Source organism: Onychostoma macrolepis, chromosome 19 (assembly GCF_012432095.1).
Source record: "Onychostoma macrolepis isolate SWU-2019 chromosome 19, ASM1243209v1, whole genome shotgun sequence".
NCBI lineage: Eukaryota > Metazoa > Chordata > Actinopteri > Cypriniformes > Cyprinidae > Onychostoma > Onychostoma macrolepis.
In genome coordinates this window covers 6,415,188-6,440,859 of record NC_081173.1, presented here as the reverse complement: position 1 = coordinate 6,440,859, position 25,672 = coordinate 6,415,188, and the positions used below count along the sequence as shown (strand labels likewise).

Below are 25,672 nucleotides of genomic sequence, written 5' to 3'. Positions count from 1 at the left end.
TATTATATATTTCTAGGTTTTCCATGATTGTATAACCACGTATTTAAGTTATATAAGATATATACTGTTTATAAACATCATTTGACATAAATAAATGCATCACAAAACATATCTGTATCAAAATGATTTTTTTTACTTTGGTGTACAGTCAACATACAGGAGCAGAATGTCCTTTAACAATAGAATAATTATAATAACAACAAGAATTGAAATGACAATATCAATAAAATAGTCAATTCAAATATATTCACACTGGATAACATACTGATAAATACTTGTAAGAAATAGTTTTCATATGGAATGCTGTTGATCTGACTTCCAGTTGGGTGATTGTCATGTTACTGACACACATGTTGGTTGTATCCTTACACAATACAGTATGCGCCATCAGTGAAAAAAAACACACACGTTCTAGTTAAAGTGTTACAAGGGACTAGGCCACATATTTTTGAGGAAAAAAAAAAAAAAAGTCATCCTTTGGACTTTTGGAGTAATTTCTAAACCTTTAATACAGTGAATGAAATCTAAATTACAGTGCAGAACACAGTAGCTAATGAGGGAGAAATCATGTGAAGTTACTCTACAATGGAAGTAGTAACTGTACGTTTGTCACAACGTCGTGGGCTCAATTGTAAAATATTTTCATTTTTTAAGGCAAAATAAACCGTGAAATGACAGAGAACCGTGTAATATAATTGGCAAACGGTTTAAGCCAATAAAATGTTTCGAATCATACCTGTAAGTCTAAGCAAGTTATGCACTGAAGTTGCTAATGACATTTAGATACCTGCCTATGTCTATTTTATAAATGTTTAATCTTTAAATACAACACGTATGTTTTTACACCACCGAGGTGTGTATTGGATGCGTAATGCGAGAGCTTAAATCTATTTCACCCAAAATGACCTCAAGATAGCATACTGGTTTAAAGATAACTCAACACTGATTGCGTACATTGCAAAGTGCCTTTGAAATCTGTATTAAAACTACAGCTTTACTGTAATTAGCATTTAATCCGCAGTGTATGTATGTGTAACACATATCCAATGAAATACAGCACAAAGGCACTCATCAAAACAATGAGCATACCTGACATCTAAATTGAATGTTTTATAGCAACCGACGGCCACGAAAAAGAAATAAAACAAGGCATTATGCTTTACAATAAATTTCCCGAAAGGCTCATAATTCTCTACGTGACCTGAGCCGATGTGAACAACCCTGCAGATGAAGAGTTTGCATCTTTTGCATCGCCCAATTTACAAACGTCATGTGGGGTCCAGACGAAAACCCGAAAACACTCGATGACTGTAAGACGACTAAAACATCCCTGACGTACTTCATTGCTTAAAACTACTGGAACATTTCAGACCAATAGAAGGTTTGCGATGTTCATAATCAACGTGAGAATCACTGGGAAGGGCTTTTTAGTAATTGCAGAATCTATCTATCTATGAACAAAGGAGCACAAAGGAAAGGCACAAAGATTACTACAATGGAAACAATACTGGGAACGCAGAACATCATACGATCCTCTACTAAATAGTTTCTCTTTAAGTTGTGACTAATCACAGATAACACTTTTCAAGCACTGATTAAAGTCAACATGAAATGCCATTTGCAAAGTATTTACTCCCGTAATGTAACATATTTCACAGCCAACTGCTGTAGTAAGTGGGCGTCGTAAACAATATTGTTCAGCAGTTTAGGGATGGTAAGATTTTGTAATGTTTTTATAAGAAGTCTGCATTTATTTGATCAAAAATGCAGTAAAAACTACGGAGGCCCTAAAGGGAGGAAAAATTGTATTTCAATGCTTTTGCGTTCTCTTGCTACAAGTGATCAAAGCAAATGTTTTGCATAAGAATGCAAAGTTTCTCAGTGGAACACTAACGAAATGTTTAACGAGAGATCGCAATTGTTTTATGAGAGATTGCAAATATTTTACGAGATGTTGTGCGAGATGTTCGCAAATGCTCAGGAGAAAATCACACGTTTTACAAGATCACAAATATTTTTTGTAAAAGATTTCACATTTTATGAGAATTGGCAAATATTGTGCAACATTGCAATTGTTTTACGAGAGATCACAATTGTTTTGTGAGAGACTTCACATTTAACGAGGGACGGCAAATGTTACGTGACCTCGCAAATGTTTTATGAGATTGCATATTTTTTTTGCAAGAAATCACAATTTTTTTTTTCATAAGAGATCTCAAATATTTTCCAAGAGATGGCAAATGTTTATAAGAAATCGCAAATATTTTGCGAGAGATGGCAAATATTGTGCAACATTGCAAATGTTTTACGAGAGATCACAATTGTTTTGTGAGAGATTTCACGCTTTACGAGGGACGGCAAATGTTACGTGACCTCGCAAATGTTTTATGAGATTGCATATTTTTTTTGCAAGAAATCACAATTTTTTTTTTCATAAGAGATCTCAAATATTTTCCAAGAGATGGCAAATGTTTATAAGAAATCGCAAATATTTTGCGAGAGATGGCAAATATTGTGCAACATTGCAAATGTTTTACGAGAGATCACAATTGTTTTGTGAGAGATTTCACGTTTTACGAGGGACGGCAAATGTTTTACGAGATTGCAAATTTTTTGCAAGAAATCACTTTTTCTTTTTTTTTTTTTTTTTTACAAGAGATTGCAAATATTTTCAGAGATGACAAATGTTGTGCAAGAGATCGCAAATATTTTACAAGAACGCACATTTTTGCGAAAGAATGCAAATTACGCAAATTTGTGAGAGAATGCAAGGTTTCTTGGCGGAATGCAATACTATAATACAAAATGAAAATAAAAATGTTATCATTTTACAAAATAGAATTTTTCCTCCCTATCTCATGTCTCCTAGGGCTCTGTAAAACAAAAATAATAATGAAATATTTTACAATCTAAAATAAGTGTTTTCTATTGAAATGTATTTGAAAATGTAATTTATTCCTGTGGTGTCAATAATATAAGATCAGGTAAACTGGATGAATCTTGATTTCATGTTGACTTTAACGTTCTATAATGAGGTTCCACATTTACTATTATATTTCAGTTACGAAATATTTGCATTTGTACTGGATGTACATCTTAAATAAACCAAAATGAAGGGTCTTTTCAATAAATGCATAATTTACTGTAAGTGTACAGTAAAATATAGACATTTCAATTTGGGAAGGCAGCAAAACAATAATGTTCATTGCTCAAAGTGTGAAGTTTAGATGTTCTACCCGTTTGCAAAAAGTTATAGTGGTATAGGGCTGAATTTTGGTCACAATCCAGACATGAGTTTCTGGGTGAGATAAATGCTAAAGCTGAGTAACTGGTGTTGGCAAAAACCCGTTGTTTGAAATCGGTCAGTCGGTGCATCAAGGCTCTACATTCGGTTCAAGACACGCCCTGTTTTGATTTGGTTAAAGAATGAGGTGAGCATGAGGTCCAGAAGGTAGAAGATTCCAGACACATTTTGGCATAAAGAAAAATCCACTGGGTTCATGCTTGATTATCATGAGGTAATCTGGCTTTGGTGACTTACACCACATGGCAAATGATTTGGTTACAAACACCGAACTGCATCACAATACTAATACCACCATTTTAAAGCTGAACAATTTTTTTCTTCTTTTTTTTGGTATGAAAATAAAGGAGCTGGAAGGCTATTGCAAGTCTAACTAATAAGATGCCTGGATAGTAAGCAGCATCATAGCTGAGTTGAGGTCCACATGTAGAGGAGCACAGCACAAGCACAGAGATGATGAGCATTTTGTTTTGACAGTTTGTCCTGTTATCTGTCTGGTTCAGTTTGTCTCTCAGAGGCAGGTTTGCATCAACATCAGCTGGTCCTTTCCAACGCTTCCTGAAGTGACCAGCGCCAATATAGCGATTTGCTCTGAGGCATTTAGTGCTACCAAACCCGTGGATCTCAAGATATTCTGAGTTTATGCAAAAAACTTGATTGGAGGTTGAAAAGTCTCTTCCTCACTTGTGTCGTCTTTGACCGTGTTGTGTGTATGTGTGATACCAGAGTGTAATGGAGCACAACCGTATGGCTCCAAAAGTAAAAATACCATTCATTTTCTCCACAGAGATTCGAGTCAATCTCACTACCCAATATCTGAACAAATATTTTGCCATAAACTTCAAATATATAGTGTACGAACTCATTTAAATTTAAAATGCATATGTTTTGCAATGTTCATCTTGTAGCTCAGAACTCTCATGGAGTGAATGAATGGAAAAATACTTCTGGAACCAAGGCCACTGCAAAAGCGGCAGTTACTCTTGCCTTTTGCTTTATGTTCAGACACTGACCCATAAATTAAATTTTAAGCTTTTTCTACCAGTATTGCAAAACTATTAGGCTCTAAAATTCTTAGTATAACTGCATGATGTGCAAAGCTAGAAAGGCATATGAACAATAAAGCTATTTCCCTGAACTTAATCTGCAATCAACCCTGTGTAAACTTGCATTCATTAGTAGACCTATAGCGCTAAGGTATATACATCTAATTTGAACGGATGAGTCTCACAAATCCCATCAAGAACATGTCAAGGCCATATTTCACAATAAAAACAAGAGAAAGAAATAGAAAATGATATTCTGTATAAAGAAAATGCAAAAAAATAAATAAAAATTACAGAATTATTTTCATGATAAATAAATCATATTCCCCCCAATTCTCATTGAAATAATATTTTTAAAATGATCATGATATATATATCTGACATTATTATTCTTTTATTCTTTATTATTCATTACTATTCTTATATAAATATATAACAATTATACTTTTAAATATTTAATGAGAATACTACCTGACAGTTCAAAAAATACCACGACTAATGTACAAATATTAATTATTATATTTGTATAACTGTAATTGTAATTATATTTGTTGGACCTCCCTTAATTTATGCTGAATTTATTAAAACAAATCATTGTATAAAAAAAAAATATACAGTAATCTGATAAGAATCACCATTGCATAAACAAACAAACTCAAAACATCTGGAAACAGTTCAGTTCTTTTGGCAGGAATGATTCAGAATTTGGCAGGAAAATGTGCTTAATTAATTAAAAAATAAATGTCATAATTAGGGCTGCATAGGGGCAGAAAACATCTGGTAAATTTCTAGAATTCTTTGGAAATTTGGGGAATTTTCCATTTTTGGGAAATTTCCATAAATTTTCCACCCCTTTGCAACCCTAGTCATAATGCAAAAAAATTAAAAATTTCCTAAAACCAGTCTTCATTGTCTTTAAGCAAATATATTTTTGATATTAGAGCGAAATATGACCTAGACATGTTTTTGTGAGATTAACCCAAAAAGAAATGCATCGTTTCACTATAGAACAAGAAAATGCACTGAAATATCTTTCCAAAACATGAATTTTAGAATAGTGAATTTCTGTGGTGTTTTCATTGGTATTCTAATGACTGATAAAAGTGCGAAGCACACTGTAGCACGTAATGCTCTTCGCACGCTTACTGTAGTGTGTCTAGTATCTGTGTGGTGAGTGTTTGCTGTGTATTGTTCGCTCTCAGTTAGCCGGTCCAGGGTCTGCCAGTGGCATAGTGTGCAGCACCTCGTCCAGCAGCTGCAGTGCCCGGTGCAAATGCACCTCCACCCAGCAGGGGGTGTGCTTGATGCTCTGCCGGGGGTAGTCAGGACCCCAGCCCTTCACGAAGCTCAGGCGCAGGATGCACAGCCTCCGGAGATCATCCACACCAATCCCTGCTGCTGCCGAGAGGCCTGGAAACAAACATTCCCAAAGTCAGGCTACAGAGATGACAAAAAAATCTATTACGTTTATATGATAAAACTGACCAAAACAGATTTCTGTCCAGTGTTGGCTTATTTTCTGTTGTAAAGTTTCAGATGTAACTGTCAGTTAAAGGGATAGTTCACCCAGAATAAAAATTCTGTCATTAATTATTCACCCTCATGTCGTTCCAAACCCATAAGACCTTCGTTCATCTTCAGAACACAATTTAAGATATTTTTGATGCATTCCGAGAGCTTTCTGACCCAGACAACAAGGATCCTTACACTATCAATCAAGGCACAGAAACGTAGTAAGGACATCGTTAAAATATTCCATGATACATCAATGGTTCAACCGTAATTTTACAAAGCTACGAGAATACTTTTTGTGCACAAAGAAAACAAAAATAATGACTTTATTCAACAATTCATCTCCTCCACGTCACCCTATAACGCAATTTTGGAGAGTATCACATACGTAAACATCATATGCAACATATGTACACGGATACGTTGTTTACATTCAGATCAAAGTGTAAACGATGTAAACAATGTATCCAAGTACGGTGCTACTGACACAGAACTGTTGAATAAAGTCGTTATTTTTGTTTTCTTTGCGCACAAAAAGTATTCTCGTAGCTTTGTAAAATTATGGTTGAACCCCTGATGTCACATGGATTATTTTACCGATGTCCTTGCTACGTTTCTGTGCCTTGATCGTGTAAATTACATTGCTGTCTATGGAGGGTCAGAGAGCTCTCAGATTTCATCAAAAATATCTTATTTTGTGTTCTGAAGATGAACGAAGGTCTTACGAGTTTGGAACGACATGAGGGTGAGTAATTAATGAGAACATTTTCATTTTGGGTGAACTGTCTCTTTAACTGGTGCTCTTTTTATTGCCTTTTTTCCCTATCAAATATTTTAGTAATCATTGTAAATTAGATATCAATCGAAAGCTTCAAAACACTCAAAATTCATCCTGTGAAAACCATTTTGCATTACCATGGAAATGGTTCTTTAAATCCTTTTAATATGCTCCTCCCTCTAGCTGTGTCAAGTGTCATTTTACAAAATTTGCTACAGTTTTTTTTTTTATAATCAAGACTTTGTTCTAATCTTGACAAAACACATTGTTGGAAAAGAGTCTCAAAGTTCCATATTTTGTGGTTATTTTGTGACGGACATAATATTGTGAGAAATTCACTAATTTGTGACGGGAAAATGCTTTTAAAAATTCAATGGAGTTTGGGTGTCACCTGGTGGATATTTTTGGTATAATGCCTAATCAAAACCTAAATTTTTGTAATATCAACTTAAAATTTGGAACATAATTTATTTGGACATATGGCTTTTATTTTACAGCAATTTAGGATTCCAAAATATTTTGTAAAATATTTATTTTATATATAAATTAATTGTACAGCATATTTTCTCGACAGTAAACCTACGTAACGTTTTTACACTTTCATTTTTTGAAATTTAAATTTTAACTAAAGTAATATTGCAGCAACCAATGACTTGTTATGAACGTGATTTTGACTAAATTGTTCATGTTTGAAAAGCTGCTTCACAGAGCACGCTCTTGAAGGGTCGCCATGTCCACGTATTATAAGCAATGCTTTTTAAGCATCTTTGGGATTGTTGTTTGGGCTCAGCTTATAATGTGATCCAGTTTATGGAGTTAATAAAGTAGGCACGTGCAGGTCATTATATTTTGTATTTCCAAGATAATGCGTTTGGATTTAAGTTCATCATGAGTTTGTTCTATTTACTCTTTTTTCTAGGAAGATCTGGCAACACTAATGAGTCACAACATACCACCACACACAGAAAGACATAATGCGTTTAAATTTGTCATTAACAACTAGTTGTTCAATTCAGGTCTGTACACACTGCCTAGAATTTATGTAAATGTGGTTGTCACCTGTACCTGGGAATCAGTTCAGTTGTAGAACGTGGTTGTCATTGCCATAAATTACTAAACTGTGTTTTTACAGAACAGGATTAAGGATTAAAGGTGAATTGACAATTAAATTTAGCTGCAGTGCGTACGTGGCCACACAGTTAATGTTCCAAAACCCTCATTTTGACTTCACGGTGAATGAGGCAGACACTCACTGACTGCAGGAGCGATTCCACCAACACTTCCTGGTCCTGGAATATTCCCTGCCACCGCCGCGGCCTGCGCTGCCGCCGCCGCCTGTGCCGTGGCCGCCTGTTGCTGCATCTGCCTGTGGCACTGCCTGAGGTCAAAGACCTGCAGAAACCAAACAACACGCTCACACTTCTGCTATCAGCACAGCAATGACATACAGAGACCTCGCTGCGGTGTCCTGAAACAACGGCTGACGAAAAGTCATTTGGACAGGCTTAAAAAAAAAGTCAAGCTCTGGATCAAGCAAATCTAATGTGACAGGAAGCAAAAATACATACAGAGCTCTCAAGTGCACAAAGGTAGTCACTGCCCATCGAGGCTGGAATTACATATTAGGTGAACTTTTCCTTGATTATTTAAGATGTAATAATAATAACAGCATGATTGCACTACCATGTACTATGAAAACATACCCAAAAATCATATTTCAAAAATTAAATAAGGAACTTGTCTAAATTTATCTGATATTTATTTACATTTTTTTATATTTTATTTTGTTTGCATTTAAAAATGTATGTTTACTTTATTGTTACATGTAACTACATTTTATAATTTAACTACACAAAAACAATCATTCAAAAATGTAATAACCTTTCAAATGGACAAACAGACATTGACAAGTTGCTTATTTAATTTTTTTAATACCGTTTTTTTACATAAAAACAAAAGGTCAAACTTTTCTAATTGACAATAAATAGATTTAAATGCTTGTAGATGCTTTAGTTGCTTTATTTTGTTACATGAACTATGTTTTTAACCACAAAAACATTAATTTTTAAAAATAAATTACATAAGCAGCTGGTATAAATTAATCCATTCATTTATGTAATTTATACAAAAATTTCCGTCCATTTATTTATATATTCATATAAAAATTCATCATCATTTAAATCATGAAAAGTGATTTATTTACATTTTGAATTTTGAAGTGTTACATTTTAACTACAAAAAAAGCAGTATTTCAAAGATTAAATATAAATTACTATAAACTAAATATATCTATTTATTAATTTGAAAAGTGATTTATATTTTAATCATTGTATTTTGTAATGTGTTTAATCTATGTAGTCTTTTTTGTGATTTATTTATTTATTTTGTAGTTAACGAGTAAAATGTAGATAAAAAAAAAAACGCTAAAATATACAATAAAAAAATTCAAAGCTAAAAACTTGCATCTAATTCCTCATCACCCACGATCTAGTTTTCTACAAAAGTCAATGCTATTTGACTGGCACTATTAACATTGCACTATTTCGTCCCATAAATAATTTTAAAAATATGATGACCCCCTTAAGTGTTTCATCTTAGCCATCCACAGTTTTCATGGGTTCAAAGCGAAGCTGGTATTATTTACCTTTATGTAGGCCCCTGGATAGATTTTGTGCACTGCATCTCCTGGCGCCCGACCCGCTTCTCTGTCCAGGTAGTAACTCTGCACAAAGACAGCATGATCGCTCATGCAGCGCATCCACACATCGCCCTCGCCGCGGCACTCTAGCTGCACTCCTTTACCTATGTGCAACCTGCAGACAGAGCGACAAGACACTGAAACAGCACTGCCTTTACAACATTTCTGCTTCCATCAGATAGTTACGTAACACACATAAACACATATCACCGAGTGTCATAACCAAAACCAGATGTGCCTCTGTCTGTTGATACGCTTACATTTCTTTTCATCAGTTTCTTAAATCCAGTTTTTCCCGGCTGTTATTCTCGCATAATCTGTTTGTTTATTATTGTTTATCACAGTGTCAATCTGGCACAGTAAGACGTTTTTTGAGGCGTGTGTTAAGACAAACATAAAACCTGTGAAATTCATCTATACACAAATAAACACATATCACACACATACAGCCATTTTGACTGGACAATATAGCTTGATATTTTTCAGCCTTTTGATGATTTTCATCATCGCATATATATAGATAGGTGTGTGTGTGTGTGTGTGTGTGTGTGTGTGTGTGTATATATATATATATATATATATATATATATATATATACAGATTTTATCTTTTAAGAGTAATCAGTATTATTTCAGCATGATTCACATATTGTGTTTTAGTATTTACCGGTATTAATATTTTGAATTAGCTTTTATTTTAGTTTTTTTAATGCAATTTTTTATTTTTGTTTAAGTTTAAATTTTGTGATGTGCTTTGGTCCTTTTCGCTGTATTTCAGTTAACAAAATGTATTTTTAACAGTTTTGATTATTTAAAATTATTTTATAAATTTATTTTTACAATTTATCACCACTATTCTAATTCATGCAGCTTGTTATTGTTGTTAGGTAAAACTAAAACTATTTATTTCATTAATCAAAATAAAGCTTAAATAAAATCTAAATATTAAATTTTTAAAAACTTAATCTTAAAAATAAATTACTAAAAAATGAAATAAATAAGTTACTAAAACTGAAATGTTAAACTAAAACTGAAGTCAAATAGAAATAAGTAAAACAACAAAAACTAATAAAATGACAAGCACATCAAATTATTAAAACATAAATTAAAATAACATTAACATATCATTTTAATTATTTAATTAATATAATTTTAAAATTCTTTATATAATTATATATATATATATATATATATATATATATATATATATATATATATATATATATATATATATATATATAATATTTATTTAAATATTATTAAATTAATAAATACTATAATTGTATATAAGTAATATTAAAATAACATTCAATTCACATCTTTAACATTAACACCACGGTGCAGTGAACTGTAGCCAAAAAGTCATAAATTGCATTAAAACATGTAGTCAGTGCCCTTTTTTTAATGCTAAAATATTTTGTTGATTCTCCTTGCTCCAAAAATGTCTTTCTTCAATAGCTTCAAACTGTCTGCATCTCTACCTTTCTTTCTTTGTTTGATGCCATTAAAAATTTAATTTAAGTTGTGATAAAAGAATAAATATGGAACAAGTGTACTGGCATTGGTCTTTAAAGCTTAATAGCTAAATAAAAAGGACATTAAAATCCTTATCATATTCACACTGTTGGCTTTACATCTGCAACAAAACAATATTGAGTAAATCATAAATATTCAGTATATGACTCAGCTCTAATAACCACACTGAGATGTTTAATGGCTGGAACAGTTGTGTGACACATACCTGGCGCGCTCACTGGCGTCTGTGCGGTGCACATTACTGAGCTGACCCAGGCAGAAGCGGTCGCCTCCTGAGGGGTCCACATACCCGTCAATCGTCACCACCGGACAGCTGGACAGCACTTTAAACATCTCCCCCACCTGCACGTCCATCTCGAAGTAGGAGATGGAGCACCAAAACTCGGGACCTGTGGATGCACATTTGATCAATTTAATGTGTCCTTGCTGAAAAGAAGTATTCATTTCTTCTTCTTTTTTTATCTCAGATCATTTGAATGTGTTGTATTGTGTGTTTTAGTGGAGATGATATAAAGTATAAACCTGGATGGTTGGAGACTGGAGGGGGGAAAGATGCTGAACTGTGATGTTGAGACCCTGACAAAAGAAGAAACAATAATGGATGAATTCAGTTCTATTAAATATAATGGTATATTTGCATCCATGTTGTTAGCAATGTTTAAGGCAAGCGTACAGAAGTGTGGGTGGTGGAGAGGAGGCTGGTGGCCACGTCCGTTTTGCTGGGGTCCTACAGGAGTGTAGGAGGCTGTGCTGCTGCCTGTCCAGGTTGCTGCAGCAATTTAGAGATTAGAAAGTATAAGCAGTGAAAAGATCGTAACACCTAAACAGCCATGACACAACAAGTTTCCAGTGACATGTATTTTATCTTACACTGAAAGAGTAAGTACATGCCAAACCCACGGCCAATATACGTGATGTTTGATATACACTGTTTATTACATACATATACAAGGTTTCATTAAATTTAAATAAAGCTGAAATAAAATCAAAAATGTTAGATGAAAAACTTCAACTTAAAACACAAATTACTAACATCACAACTAAAAGAAAAGAAAAAAATATAAAACTAAAGAAAAATATTTAAAAAGTAATAATAATACAAAAGTAAAAAACAAACAAAATTACTAAAATGTAAACAAAATTTAAAATAAAACTCAAAATGTAAAAATAAAGGTTATAAAAAATATAAATAACTTTAATAATACATAAAAATAATAATATTAATATTAATTGACAGAAACAGGTTTTATTTATTAAATAATATAATAGTATAAAAATAATACTTAAATAACTTATTACTACAGGGTATCTGCAGGATTTTAAAATTTAATTACATATATATGTATATATGTATATTATATTGACTTTTAAAACCTTTTAAGACCTGCACAAATAAATCTAATACCATATGAGCACTGTAGGGCAATGTCTATGATAACACATTAAACTGCAAAATGACTGTAAAAATCTAAAAATCTTAATTGTTTAGATTTCTATAATGCTTTAGCATTAGATTCTTGTCGATCCACTGGTTCACATTAATAACTGTGTGTTTGCTGCATATGGGTTGATTTTTTTGTTCATTGGTCTGAACAAAAACAGCAGACAGGCTTACTGAAAATGCAAATTCAGGTTACTTTATTTTAAGGTGTTCTTGTTACAGTGTAATTATCATTTAAGTACTGAGTAATATTCATTAATAACATGTACTTACTAAATGGTTAGAGTTAGGATTAGGGTTTGTCTTAAGGCCCCGATATACTCAAAACGAAGTTCCTTTTCGTTCTTCATTTAGGGGTAAAACGAAGTTCGAAATACCTGTGCAGCGGTATACTGTTAGCGAACATCCCGACGCCGCCCACTCTGATGAAAGCAACGTTTAAATGAATATGTAAATATGTGCTGCGCACTTTCCCCTCAGTAAGAAAATAAACAACAAATATTTAGAAAACGGCAAGCATTTCTTTTTAAAAAGCATCTGATCATAGCAACATAATTATGTTTGCACAAGCTCTGCAAATAGCATTCCCGTGAAGTCACGTCACATGCATTTACATGGCACTTTATTCAATAAATTGCTTAAAAGCAATCGGCAGTATTAAACATGAAAAACAGTGTCAGTGTCTCATTTCATCAGAAGCACAACTTTATTTTCTTTTAGGCTATAAAGCGGCTCTCCACTGTGTTCATGTTTTTACCTGCGGACATCTCACGTCAAAGGACTCGACAGATGAAAAATAAACCCAGAGAAGAGTTCCACGTGAAAGAAGGCGGGGCCTCAGCACACACCTCCTATGACGTAATCGTCACGGACCAATGGTAGAACGAAAGTGTTTGCAGCCAGAATGAACTTTTCTGGAAAGTTTGCTTTGGCAAGCCGTTTCGAACTTCGTTTTGGCCAGATTTTGTTCGAAATGACGTCACATCAGTTCGTTCTTCAATTTTGTTTGAAGTATATGGAAGCCTTTAAGGTTACTTGCTTGTAATTATGCATCATTTATTGTTATTATAACCTTAATCAGAAAATGACGTACATGTAAACATGGTATTTGTAACACTGGTCAAAAACCCAAATTAACACAAACAGGATTTATCACTAGTCGCGTTGTGATTGGTTAGGACGTGGTGTGATACTCACTGTGAAAGGAGCTTTGCGTCTGGGAGTGTTTGGAGCTGTTGTAGCCGTTCTGGTTGGGTGGAGGCTGGGGTGGGACGGGGGTCTGTGGGGGTCCATGTGTGGGGGTGGAGGGGAGGTGTAGGGGCCATGACTTGACCCTGAGGAGACGCAATCTGAAGTAAGCCTTCACCGTGACCTCCCTGCATCGGCATCATAGAGCCTGAAGCTGAAACACATGAGAGTTTGGAAGATGATACTGTGATTACAACAACTGTGAGTCCGGCGTGGCCAGCGGTCAGCACTTACCGGTGGGGGAGAGGGGCATGTTGGAGTAAAGGGTGACCGGTGGGGGGGCGCGGCTGGGTTCTGAAGGCAGCTGTAGAGGAGGCAGTGGCTGGCCGTAGTGGTCCGGAGGAGGGAGTTTCATCGCCCCCTGGTGGTCCTGCTGAGGAGGCAGGCCTGGGGGAACGTCCATCTGAATGCAGTCGTGGCTGTACTCTTCCTTTATTAGTCTGCCAGTGGGACCTACATACCAGCCAGAGGACAAATTGAATTTATTTTACAGAGTCAGTTCATAATTTTTTTTTGTTTGTTTTTTTAAATAACAGATTCATTTGGGACTTAAGTGAATCTTTTTTGAAATCGTTAACATTTTCAGATTTAATGACATTTTTTTTCTCAGTAACTGTAACTGATTACTATTACATTTATTTTGTAATTAAATTACGTAATTCCATTACATGTAACTAGTTACTTCCCAACACTGATTATTGCATAACTTACCCGTGTTTTGAAGACTGAGACCAACTTGATATGAGAGGGGGAAAAAAAGAGAAAAACTTATTACAATATGTTTTCCTGCACTGATAGAAAAGCATGAGACTGTATTTTTGCAGACTCAGGAAGTGCTGCACACAGCTCAGTAATCTCTTAGCTCACGGTGATGAATGAAAGGACAGCAGACTCACCGATGCCTGGTGACACCACTCTCTCGTAATGGTAAGGGTTGACACAGACATTATCGTATTTGAGGTCAAATGCGTACTGGCAGAATTTCACATGCTTCAGCTCGTTCTTGTGAAGGTCAGGCCAGCGCCACAACCGCGCGTAGATTACATGAGGAAAACCTTTACGACCGGCAACCTACAAAAAGAAAACATGAGGAAAAAAAAGAAAAGGAAGAGTTAATGAGGATTACAACATAGTACAATAATATTGAAGGAAAAATAATCTCTTAAGTACTGCACAATAATAATGTAGATATTAACCAGTCATGGAAAATTTTTCCAATGTTCCAAGCGTTAATATAAATGGATATTAGTGGTTTAAATATTTCACACAATTAAATTAATAATTTTTATAAATTATTGTCGAAATGATGCAGCCATACACCATGATATCTGAAACATGATTTCAGGTCATGATTTGGTTTAATTTGATTATTTTCATAATCATTAAAGCATACCTTATCAAACACTAGCAATTTTAATCTATTACTAAATGATGTGATCATCACTACAGTGTTATTTTAATATTATTTACTAACTAATTATAGTTTAGTAAATTATAATTAACTACAATAAATTATAGCATTTGTATTTATATTTTCAGTTTTCATTTTGTTTTAATAATTTTATGTTTTTAAAAAATTATTCAGTTTTTTAATGTATTATACATTATATTAACAAATGTATATATTTATAGTAATGCATTTCAGTAATTACTTTTTATTTTTCCATCTAATATTTATATTTTATTTTATTTCAGCCTTATTTCAATAACTTTCAAAGCTACATTTGAAAGCTAGCTTTAGCTTTAGGTAACAATAATATCGCATTTAATGTATTATAATGATGTATTTTTATTTTTTATACATATTAGCATATTTAAACTGCGTGAAATACATGCGATTTTAAAATCACAATTTGTAAAACATACATTTTATTTAAGTTTTATATAATGTAATTCATTTTGGTTAACTATTGATTCCTCACACTCTTCGGCAAAGGCATTGTTTTAAATTTTACTTTTGGCCTGCAAGTCTATTATTGAAAGATGGGAACCGAGATCAGGAACTGAACAAACTCATGTTGCCCATATGAGTGATATGGCTCAGTGCATTGGATCATATGACCAAACGCAATGCCACTCTGAAAAGCACAATTCAAACTTCTGCTAAAGACGCACCAAAATGTTTGAACACAGCACGTATGTGACAGGAACGCAGTATAACAAAAGAGCGTCACATGATCCTGAAAGCACACCGAGCGTAAGGTCATGTGTTGAGTTGAGTTGAGTGCGTATCACAGCTGCCCGTGTGTGTTTGGAGTAGCGGGGCAGCAGGAGGACGTGTGTGTGATATGATAATCCTCTGTAGATTAACACTAGAGGCATGACGCTACAGTTGTGCGCTAGCAGCATGATACGAGAGAGAGCTGAGCAGAGGGATAAATCCAGCTGTCAGTGCCATTTAGGCAGATGGACTGAAACAGAAACAAATGTGATGGGGCTGCTAACCAAAAGGGCCAGGGTTCAAACCCCAGAGTCTCGCTGGTCACTAAACTTACCTACACCAGGTGGACATCTCCATTACATTATACATTAAAATTATACATTACATTATATACAAAAATGCTAATGTTATTCATTATTAAAAATTGCATTAAAATTTGAAAAGTCAACTTGTTTGTCTTTATAAAACCTACATATTGAAACACATCTGACAAACATTGGTGAACATGTTCTGATGAATAATACTACCAAACATCTATTAACGCAATAACCATGTGCTAGTGATTTTACTGTGGTTTTGGGATGTTGTTGCTCAAAACGCTTAAAATTGCTTTAACGAATGTATCGGGGGTAAAATCCACAAAATTGAAGATCAACTTGTGAGATTTTTGATGTTTATTTCTAAATATCCAAAAATTATGTTTACATTCATTCATTGTGGAACGAAATGTAGGAATATTTTTCATTTCCGTTTAATAGCATGAAATATCTTGATGGATATCAACATCCAAACCAGAAAGAATCAGAAAGATATGTTAAATGTGGTTACACTGTAATATAAAATAATATGTGACCCTGGACCACAAAACCAGTCTTAAGTCGCTGGGGTATATTTGTAGCAATAGCCAAAAATACACTGTATGGGTCAAAACTATTGATTTTTCTTTTATGCCAAAAATCATTAGGATATTAAGTAAAGATTATGTTCCATGAAGATATTTTGTAAATATATAAAAACTTCATTTTTGATTAGTAATATGCATTGCTAATAACTTAATTTGGACAACTTTAAAGGTGATTTTCTCAATATTTTGATTTTATGTACCCTCAGATTCCAGATTTTCAAATAGTTGTATCTCAGCCAAATATTGTCCGATCCTAACAAACCATACATCAATGGAAAGCTTATTTATTCAGCTTTCAGATGATGTATAAATCTCAATTTTGAAAAATTGACACTTAAGACTAGTTTTGTGGTCCAGGGTCACATATAGTAGGTCCCACTTTTTTAATATAGGTGTCTTTAAATACTAGTATGTACTTAATAATAATAATAAAAAATTATAATTAATTGTTAGGCACACTGTACTTATTGTGTTCATGTTGAATTGCAAAACACTTTGGGATACGGTTAGGCGCAGGTTTGGTGGTTTGGTTAGGTTTAAAAAAAATAGAGGCAGGTTCAACATTCAAATGTAAAAATATGTATGTACACAATAAGCGCTTTGTATCAAATGGTTAAATTAAATGTAAGTACATAGTAGTTAAGTACACTTAATATAAGCCGGGCCTAGTACCATTATATAATAATATAGTATTATTTTTAAAAAGTATAATAATGTAATATTTTCAGACTATTTTTGCATGTTAATTGCAATTAAATGAAAATGTATTACAGTTCAAATTTATATTAAATGCAACCTTTAGCTGACCTTTAGAGTGCTTTTTGACACAATTAGGACTTAAGTACATCTTTATATGTAATTTCATAATTACTTATTGTCTTTAAAATATGGTTAAAATATGCTGCTGAATGCACTACCAAACATTTATAATAAACTGAAATATAATTTAATGTCATTTCTATTGAATCTTGTACGTCATGTATTTAAATATATTTGTAATGATGAAGTTGCAATTTAGCACATTATATTAACATTAAATATATTAACATTTGCTATATTAGTATTTGTGCATTTAATGTTAACATATATATTAACATTAACTGAAATATTGAAGAACACACTACAGTTAAAACTAGTGCTGTCAAATGATTAATCGCATCCAAAATAAAAGTTTTTGTTTACATAATATGTGTGTACTGTGTATATTTATTATGTATACATAAATACACACACATGCATGCATATATTTAAGAAAAATATGTTACATTTATATATTAAATATATTTAAATATGATATAATTTATATGAATATAACATGTACATGTAAATATTTTCAAAATATATGCTGTATGTGTTTGTATTTATATATACATAATAAATATACACAGTACACACACATATATTATGTAAACAAAAACTTTCATTTTGGATGCGATTAATCTAAACTAGTTAAAATTATAATCAAGTACTTTACATATGCTTTAGTATGTTAGTCAATACATCAAAATAAATGTATTTCTTTAAAGCGCGATAAAAAGTTATTGAAACATAATGAATGTTAAAATGTACTTGAAAGTCAAAATTTATTAATTGATAATATTTTTAAACATACTTTTAAGATTTGAAGTAGGCCTACACTACAAGTGCACATTCAATGCAATTAAGTAAACACATAAATAAATAAATATATATTCAAATAAATTAAAATATATATATATATATATAAATTATAATTTTAAAAATCCTATACCAAGTAATATAGTTCATTACTATAGAGTACATCATAAAGATACATACTTGGTGCAATAATAATGTTTGTGTAAAGAATATTGGTGATAAACAGATAGGCTAATAATATCTGTGCAGTCAGAGGTGTGTGTGTGTATCATACAGCTATTTTACAATAGTAACTTAATGTCTCTTTTTTTCCCATACATTCACCGTCTATGATAAGGTCAATAAAGGTGACACATTATGTCTTCACTCAGTAGTTGGGCTTTACAGCATCAGATTCTCTATTACTGCACATACGCTGCTTTTTTCCCTTGTGTTGCCTGGATATCATCACATCTTGTGTGTAAAGAACAGCACGGACTATCAACCAGCAGCCCTTCTACACAGAGGAAAAAATAGACGGCCTTAAGTTAACCCGGCCCCTTTCCTGTGTTTTAGACAAAACAAGCTTCACAGCCTCTCCTACACCCCTCCCTCTAAATCTGCCCATACCGAAGGGTGGGGAAACCGCGCAGACGCCATCCTTCTCCATATAAACCACCACTTTTACTTTGAGGTTGTTGAGGTTTACAGTCAAAGGCCTTGTGATGAATGTCTCTCTTTGTAGCTGCTGTCAATCATCTAGTATCCATGGAGACCGATGCTACAGGCAGGAAGCTATTAGCATTGGCTGAAGCTGCGACTGCATCCATCTCCCATAAGAAAGCCGTATGTTCAGATGTGGGTGGTGTGGATGCGATTAGAGCCGGGCCTCAAAGCAACACCCAATCACTACGTTTATTCAACGGACAATGCCTTGATTATTTACATTGTCTGACTTTATTTATCGCAGGATTCACAAATAGATTTGGGGAAACACAATTGTGTGAACAATGCAGGAAAACACACTTTCCAAAGTTATTCTAGACTGGAGAAAGGGAGTTTATACAGTGGTTGACCGATATGAGTTTAAAACGGCCGATTGCAAAACCGATATCTACAGAGCGGGACAGATGATGAATCTTAGATAAAATCTACAACAATTTTTGTATTTTCTGGGCCGTTTTTCAAGGAAGATCTGCGGTATGGATTTAAATATGATCAAATATGTTTACTGCATGTGATTACTACACTTCCGTTGCTTATGACTTGTATTTGCCATCAGTATAAGTTCTATGTCTGGTTTTATTCAAAAATTTGGGGTCAGTAAGATTTTTTTTCTATTAATACAGTGATGCATTAATTTAATCAAAAGCAACAGTAAAGACATTTATAATGTTATGTTCATAATCATGTTTCTTGAGCATTAAATCAGCATATTAGAATGATTTCTGAAGGATCATGTGACACTGAAGACTGGAGTAATGATGCTGAAAATTCAGCTTTGCATGAAAACAAAAATATATATGCAAATAGAAAATTGATATTTTAAATGGTAATAATATTTCACAATATTGCTGTCTTTACTGAATTTATGATCAAATAAATGCAGCCTTGGTGAGAGATTTCTTTCAAAAATATTTAAATTTTTTTACAAAGGAGTGTGTATACATATATATATATATAATTTATTGATCCTAAATAAGATGTGAATTTTAAATTTGTGGGAATTAAAGGAATTATTTTACACAATATTTACTCAGAAAAGAGAATCAATCTGCTGTAGTTTGCATGAACAAAATTGTATTTATTTATTTACTTTGTTTGTTTTGTTTAATTCGTGTTTAATTTGTAACCGCTGTCACAAATTAATGAAACAACGGAATCATGACCAAAACATTGCTATCTCCATAAAATATTGGATTTCTTAAACATTTGAAAGCATTTGGGTATGCAGGGGGGCATTTATTTATTATTATACTAGATTTACTCTTTTACATATTTACACTATATTACGCTTTTTCTTTTATTTATTTTTATTGTATACATTGTTCATTGACAGCACTAAATGGCCAATATCTACCAAATAATCGACTTGGCCAATCTAGTCTAGTTTTTTGTGACAAAGACACATCCTCACCGAACAGGTCCCATGAAACCCTTTAAACACCTTTAAACACCTTCTGTGTCATGTCCGATCAAACCTTCACATTGACAGAATGACAGCCTAAAACAGCAATTCAGTACCTGTCTGAAAAAGCCATCTAACACAGAGTAAAGCAGACAAGAAAAACCTGCCAAATCAAGACATGACTCATCTACTCAGTCCATTCAGCATTAACATTTGGAGGGATTCCTGGAATTCACTGCAGTAAAGCAATAAAGCGAATGTTAATGGTTGAACGTCAGTTACTGTAAGCGTGGTTCACCTGTAGGCGTCCGTCCAGCGTCCTCTGGATGGTCACACACTTGCTGGGATGGACTCCGTTGGTGGTGATGGCGGTGATGAGGGAGTCCAGCTCGTCCTTCTTCTCCTTCAGTTTCTTGACCAGGCTCTCGATGGCACGCTTGGCGAAGCCCTCATTTTCGCCGCCCTGCCTGTGGCACATGAGGCTGTGCACGATACTGAGGCAGGCGTCATTACTGTTGGGAGGGTTTACGGACATCCTGCTGCTCTGACAGATGGGAAAACAGAACAGCAGCATCAACACATGACACTTACACGCTGCATCTAGTGTGCCAACACACTGTCAGTAGCGTAGTAATGCTTCATGGACATTAGTAGTATAATCGCTCAATATAGCGTAGTTATAATTATGCTCAGTTTCCTAAAATAGTTCACCCAAAAATGTAAATTCTGTCATTAATTACTCACCCTTGTGTCGGTCCAAAGCCGTAATACCTTTGTTCATCGTCAGAACACAAATTAAGATATTTTTGATGAAATCCGAGAGCTTTCTGACCTTGCATAGACATCAATGCAACTGACACATTCAAGGCCCAGAAAGGTTATAAGGACATTGTTAAAACGGTCCATGTGACATCAGTGGTTCAACTGTAGCAAATGAAGCTACAAGAATACTTTTTGTGCACAAAGAAAACAAAAATAACTTTATTCAACAATTTCTTCTCTTCCGTGTCAGTCTTTGAACCACTGATGTCACATGGACTATTTTAACGATGTCCTTACTACCTTTCTGGGCCTTGAATGTGTCAGTTGCATTGATGTCTATGGAAGGTCAGAAAGCTCTCGGATTTCATCAAAAATATCTTAATTTGTGTTCTGAAGATGAACGAAGGTCTCACGGGTTTGGAACGACATGAGGGTGAGTAATTAATGACAGAATTTTCATTTTTGGGTGAACTGTCTCGTTAACTGTGCATGTCTTTTTAATTCCTTTTCCTGAATGTCAAGATGATGCTCTGTCATTTTGTATTGTTGTATTACATTTTGTATAAAAGTGTCAGTCTTGTGGCAGTTTGATCAAATAATGAGTCACACTTTTGTCACACTGGGAATGGAAGTTGAGTGCATTGGATTATGGGATACAGTATTGCATACGGTGTGCTTTGTCATATTGCTGCACACTGTAATAGGTCATTTGCTCCATGTATACAAAAACTGCATATTTGCACAGCATGCATACTGCGGAAACAGTAAGAGTAGTAGATTAGCATGCAATTCCAAATATTCCAAATGTTTAAAAAAGCCAAAAAGCAGTAGCATTTAGAGTAAGGAGCCAGCCAACAAATGGCTTATGCTGCCTTCAAGTTCACCTTGGAAACTCGTACTTCCAAGTCAGGCATTCGTTCTTACGAACGAATTGCTATCCTCTCACTGATCTCTATAGGTTACAGATAGGCCTATGATATCTGTTATAGATCAGTGTTTCCACAATGACAACATCACAACTCGGCAACTCGCGTTTTATCAAGAAATCTGATTTCCTGCACTCGTAAATATGACTTTGTTTGGTCAGAACTCGAAAATACGACATTTAGGCCACATACTCCCAGTTTTCCATGCACAATAAACCGAGATATCAAAAAAAATTTTACCCGCATATGCTGCAAGTGACTGAGGTGGTTTATACAGCAGTGATGAACTTGAATTTGTATTCCGTACATAAGAAGCAGAACTTCATGTTTCTGTGATGAAAAACCCCTGTGATCTTTGCATGAGATGTTGCAAGTGCAAAAGTGCAAGATTTCTAGAGTGCGGTGGTAATTGAGAGCTGGTCGGATCCTGACACTTCAGATCTCTGAGCATCATCAACTCTAATCTGGGGGGAGCTTCTCTGAGACCCTTATTATCAGACTCGGCGATGCTCTCCATGTCTGCGCAAGTGGCCCTTGAGGCAGAGCACCAGAGGAACAACTTTACATTAAGACAGAATGTACAATGCTATCAGATGAAGTGATTTCACAAGCTGTAATATTTGAGAAAGCGGTTTCTTTTTAGTTTCTTCTGACAGAAACACTCATGCATTATTCCTCTCTTCTTATCTGGGTGTATTACTCTGTTATTTCATCATATATATAGTAGTACAGTGTACGGTGGCCTGATTCTAGAGAACATTCGGATCCAAACCCAGCTTTAGATATCACATAATAACGAATGGTTGTTAGGCTCCCATTTTAAGACGCAGACTTTAACATGCAATATTGTATATATTACTTGAAATAATTATAATAACACTAGGCCTAATGCAGTAGAAAGCCCTCATGTTTAAACTACACACAATACCTCATCCAACACATCCCCAGCGTACTGTAGGATGATATTACAGCTCATAAAATGTCATGCAAAGTTAAAGCCAAACTGTTGAGTGCTCTGCAGGCAAACAAACGCAGCGGCGCAGATGCCATATTTGGTCACATGACGTCATCGAGTCCGCGGTCTAAACATTTCACGCGCTCGCGCTGGATAAGAGCAAGTTAAGGTGCCATGCAAACCAACTAACTAGTCGGGTCAATAAAATCAAGGCGAACTGTTGCATGAACAGCCTCCTGCTCGCGAACTTGTTGTGAGAGGGTGGACATGTCAGCGTCTCGAGACAGTAGGCTATTCAAACGCTAGACAGTTGCGAAATATTTCGGAGCTCAGACAAGGGCAAAGATGAGTTATTACGACACGGCCAGACGCAATATGCTTCCTAACGAGCGAAACGTATCGCAGAATCCGCTCAGTTTCTGATACGGTCTCGAGCGGTGCAACGTGCATTTAAAAATGAATAAAACAGACGCACAGAAAATGTTAAAACACTCACACATCGGTCGTATTGTTGGAGAATAGCGAAAAGCTGTCTTCTGGACAAGGACGGCGAGGTAGTAAATCTTGTCCCCCTTCCCCCTCCAACATCTAATTTGAGTGTATCGGAGTCGATAGCGGACTATCAGGCTCGCTGTCTCCGCATCCTGGCCGCTCGCTACAATAACAAAAGCGGGTAGACATTGTGCGAGTGAGCGTCTCGCCCGGCTCCAGCCAATAGGAAGGCGAGTCTCAAAAGGACGGCGGCGCTCAGCCAATCACGACGCGGCTCTCACGGCTGGGCCCCAGGGCCGAGGTCTGTCTGGGTCGCGTCTGCATTGACATATCGGCGCGACTGTTTTTTTAAGGTGGCGCCGCTGAGATTACTCCGCCCCGTATCGGCTCTCCCCGCCCCATTCATCCCTCCTCAGTTTCCATCGATGATTGAAATTTACAACAACCAGTGATGGCTACTTTTAGACTTGCACTCCAGTGCCGCATGCAACGAGCACTAGAGAGGTGCGTCCCAAATCGCGCACTTATGCACTATTGCATGACGTTTTGTAGTATAAATAGTGTAAGTGTGTGTAAAGAGTAGTGTTCACACTGAAAATGAAAACCTAAAGCACATTTTTTGAGATGTTAACATAGGTTGCACATCAGTGAAAACAATAATATCACTCATTATGTCTATTATTAAGGGAAAAGTGGCTTTTTCCCCCCATTTTTTGGAGGAATTTCGTTCTTCCGGTTCAAAAAGCAAAGTAACCGATGGTTGAGTACATAGTGCATAAGTATATGAACTGTGTCCCAAATGACACACTATGCACTTATACACTATGTGTGCACTATGTACTCAAACATGTAGTGTATGAATTTAATAAAGTTATTTTGTCATTCATAATCAGAGTCCGATAGCCTCTCCCCCTTCGCTACGTAATTAAAGATGTGACATTTGAATGCATGAAGTGTCCAACATTCCAAATTTAAAAAAATGTCTCGGTCATTTAAGTGCATCATCCGGGTATAGTGTACTTTTTCTTTTTGGGATTTTCAGTGTGAACATGCTACTCGCACTATTCATAGGCCTACTACAAAATGTCACAGAATAGTGTATAAGTACGTGATTTGGGACACACTGATAGTGTGTAAGTAGTAAGTACATATGTATACTATAGTGTGTCATTTGGGACACAGTTATATTCTTTTTAATCCCCACTGACAGCTTTAATAAAGGACTAAAATATACAACGGTGCCCACAAATCCACGGTGAAAATCTGGGATTTCGTTCATTTAAACCTTGAAATAAACAAAAGGTGTAGGGTTATAAAACAAAGGCGGTATAAAATACAAAAGACCAGATGTTCTAGCATTTTCATTACTTTTGGACACAAATAAATATATTTCACAGGAACATACAGTGGCATGCACATCTTTTAGCCAAGTTTGCATATGCAGGGAGCATCAAATATGAGCAGACTCCAAAAGGCTTTTACGCGTTCATTTTACTTGTTGCAGTCAAGTGATATCCAGCAATCTGTCTTTAATCTCTCATCAACAGAGCGACTTTTAGGAGGCCCCTCATATGATTCCAACTTCCTCCTTGATAGATTCCCTCCCTTGACCTTTAACCTGTCCTGAAATCTTTTCCTAACCCTCTCCCTTTCAGCTAAAACAAGAGGTCACCTTCATATACCCTTTCTCATATCCACTTACAAAGCATCCACTATTTACATAAGACACGTGCATGCCTAAGATTTTAGTGCTGATTAAATTATAATGCAATGCCATGCCACGGATACCTGGGGAATTCCATTTTTTCCCCTAAAATTGTTGGCTTGATCTATGACTATATATATATATATATATATATATATATATAATTCTAACACTGTTAAATGGACAATACGAGTTATGTTAATGAATAGTATTCAGTCTTCAGAGGCTAAATATCTATATGTAAAAAGAAAACATAAATATTTTTAAGATTCAAATGTTTTAGAATATATGTTTTGAATGTTTTTTAAATGGATAGTGCACACAAAAATGAAAATTCTGTCAAATTACTCGCCATTCTAAGGACAAAAGAACTTGAGACATCATTTGCTCACCAATGGATCCTCTGCAGTGAATGGGTGCCGTCAGAATGAGAGTCCAAACAGCTGATAAAAACATCACAATAATCCACACCACTCCAGTC

The 25,672-nt window shown here is 34.8% G+C and overlaps 1 protein-coding gene across 1 annotated transcript; it reads right to left on the bottom strand.

The window, feature by feature from the left end:
• Positions 1–113: 113 nt before the first annotated feature.
• On the bottom strand, positions 114–23,829 carry smad10a (SMAD family member 10a). The gene is given in 13 exon segments (XM_058753885.1): positions 114–5,760; positions 7,894–8,032; positions 9,285–9,453; positions 11,079–11,262; positions 11,396–11,449; positions 11,547–11,642; positions 13,512–13,624; positions 13,626–13,716; positions 13,797–14,015; positions 14,274–14,297; positions 14,459–14,633; positions 20,650–20,890; positions 23,491–23,829. Coding segments are annotated over 13 exon segments (1,809 nt in total). The 5' UTR covers positions 23,583–23,829; the 3' UTR covers positions 114–5,548.
• Between the last annotated feature and the right edge of the window lie 1,843 nt (positions 23,830–25,672).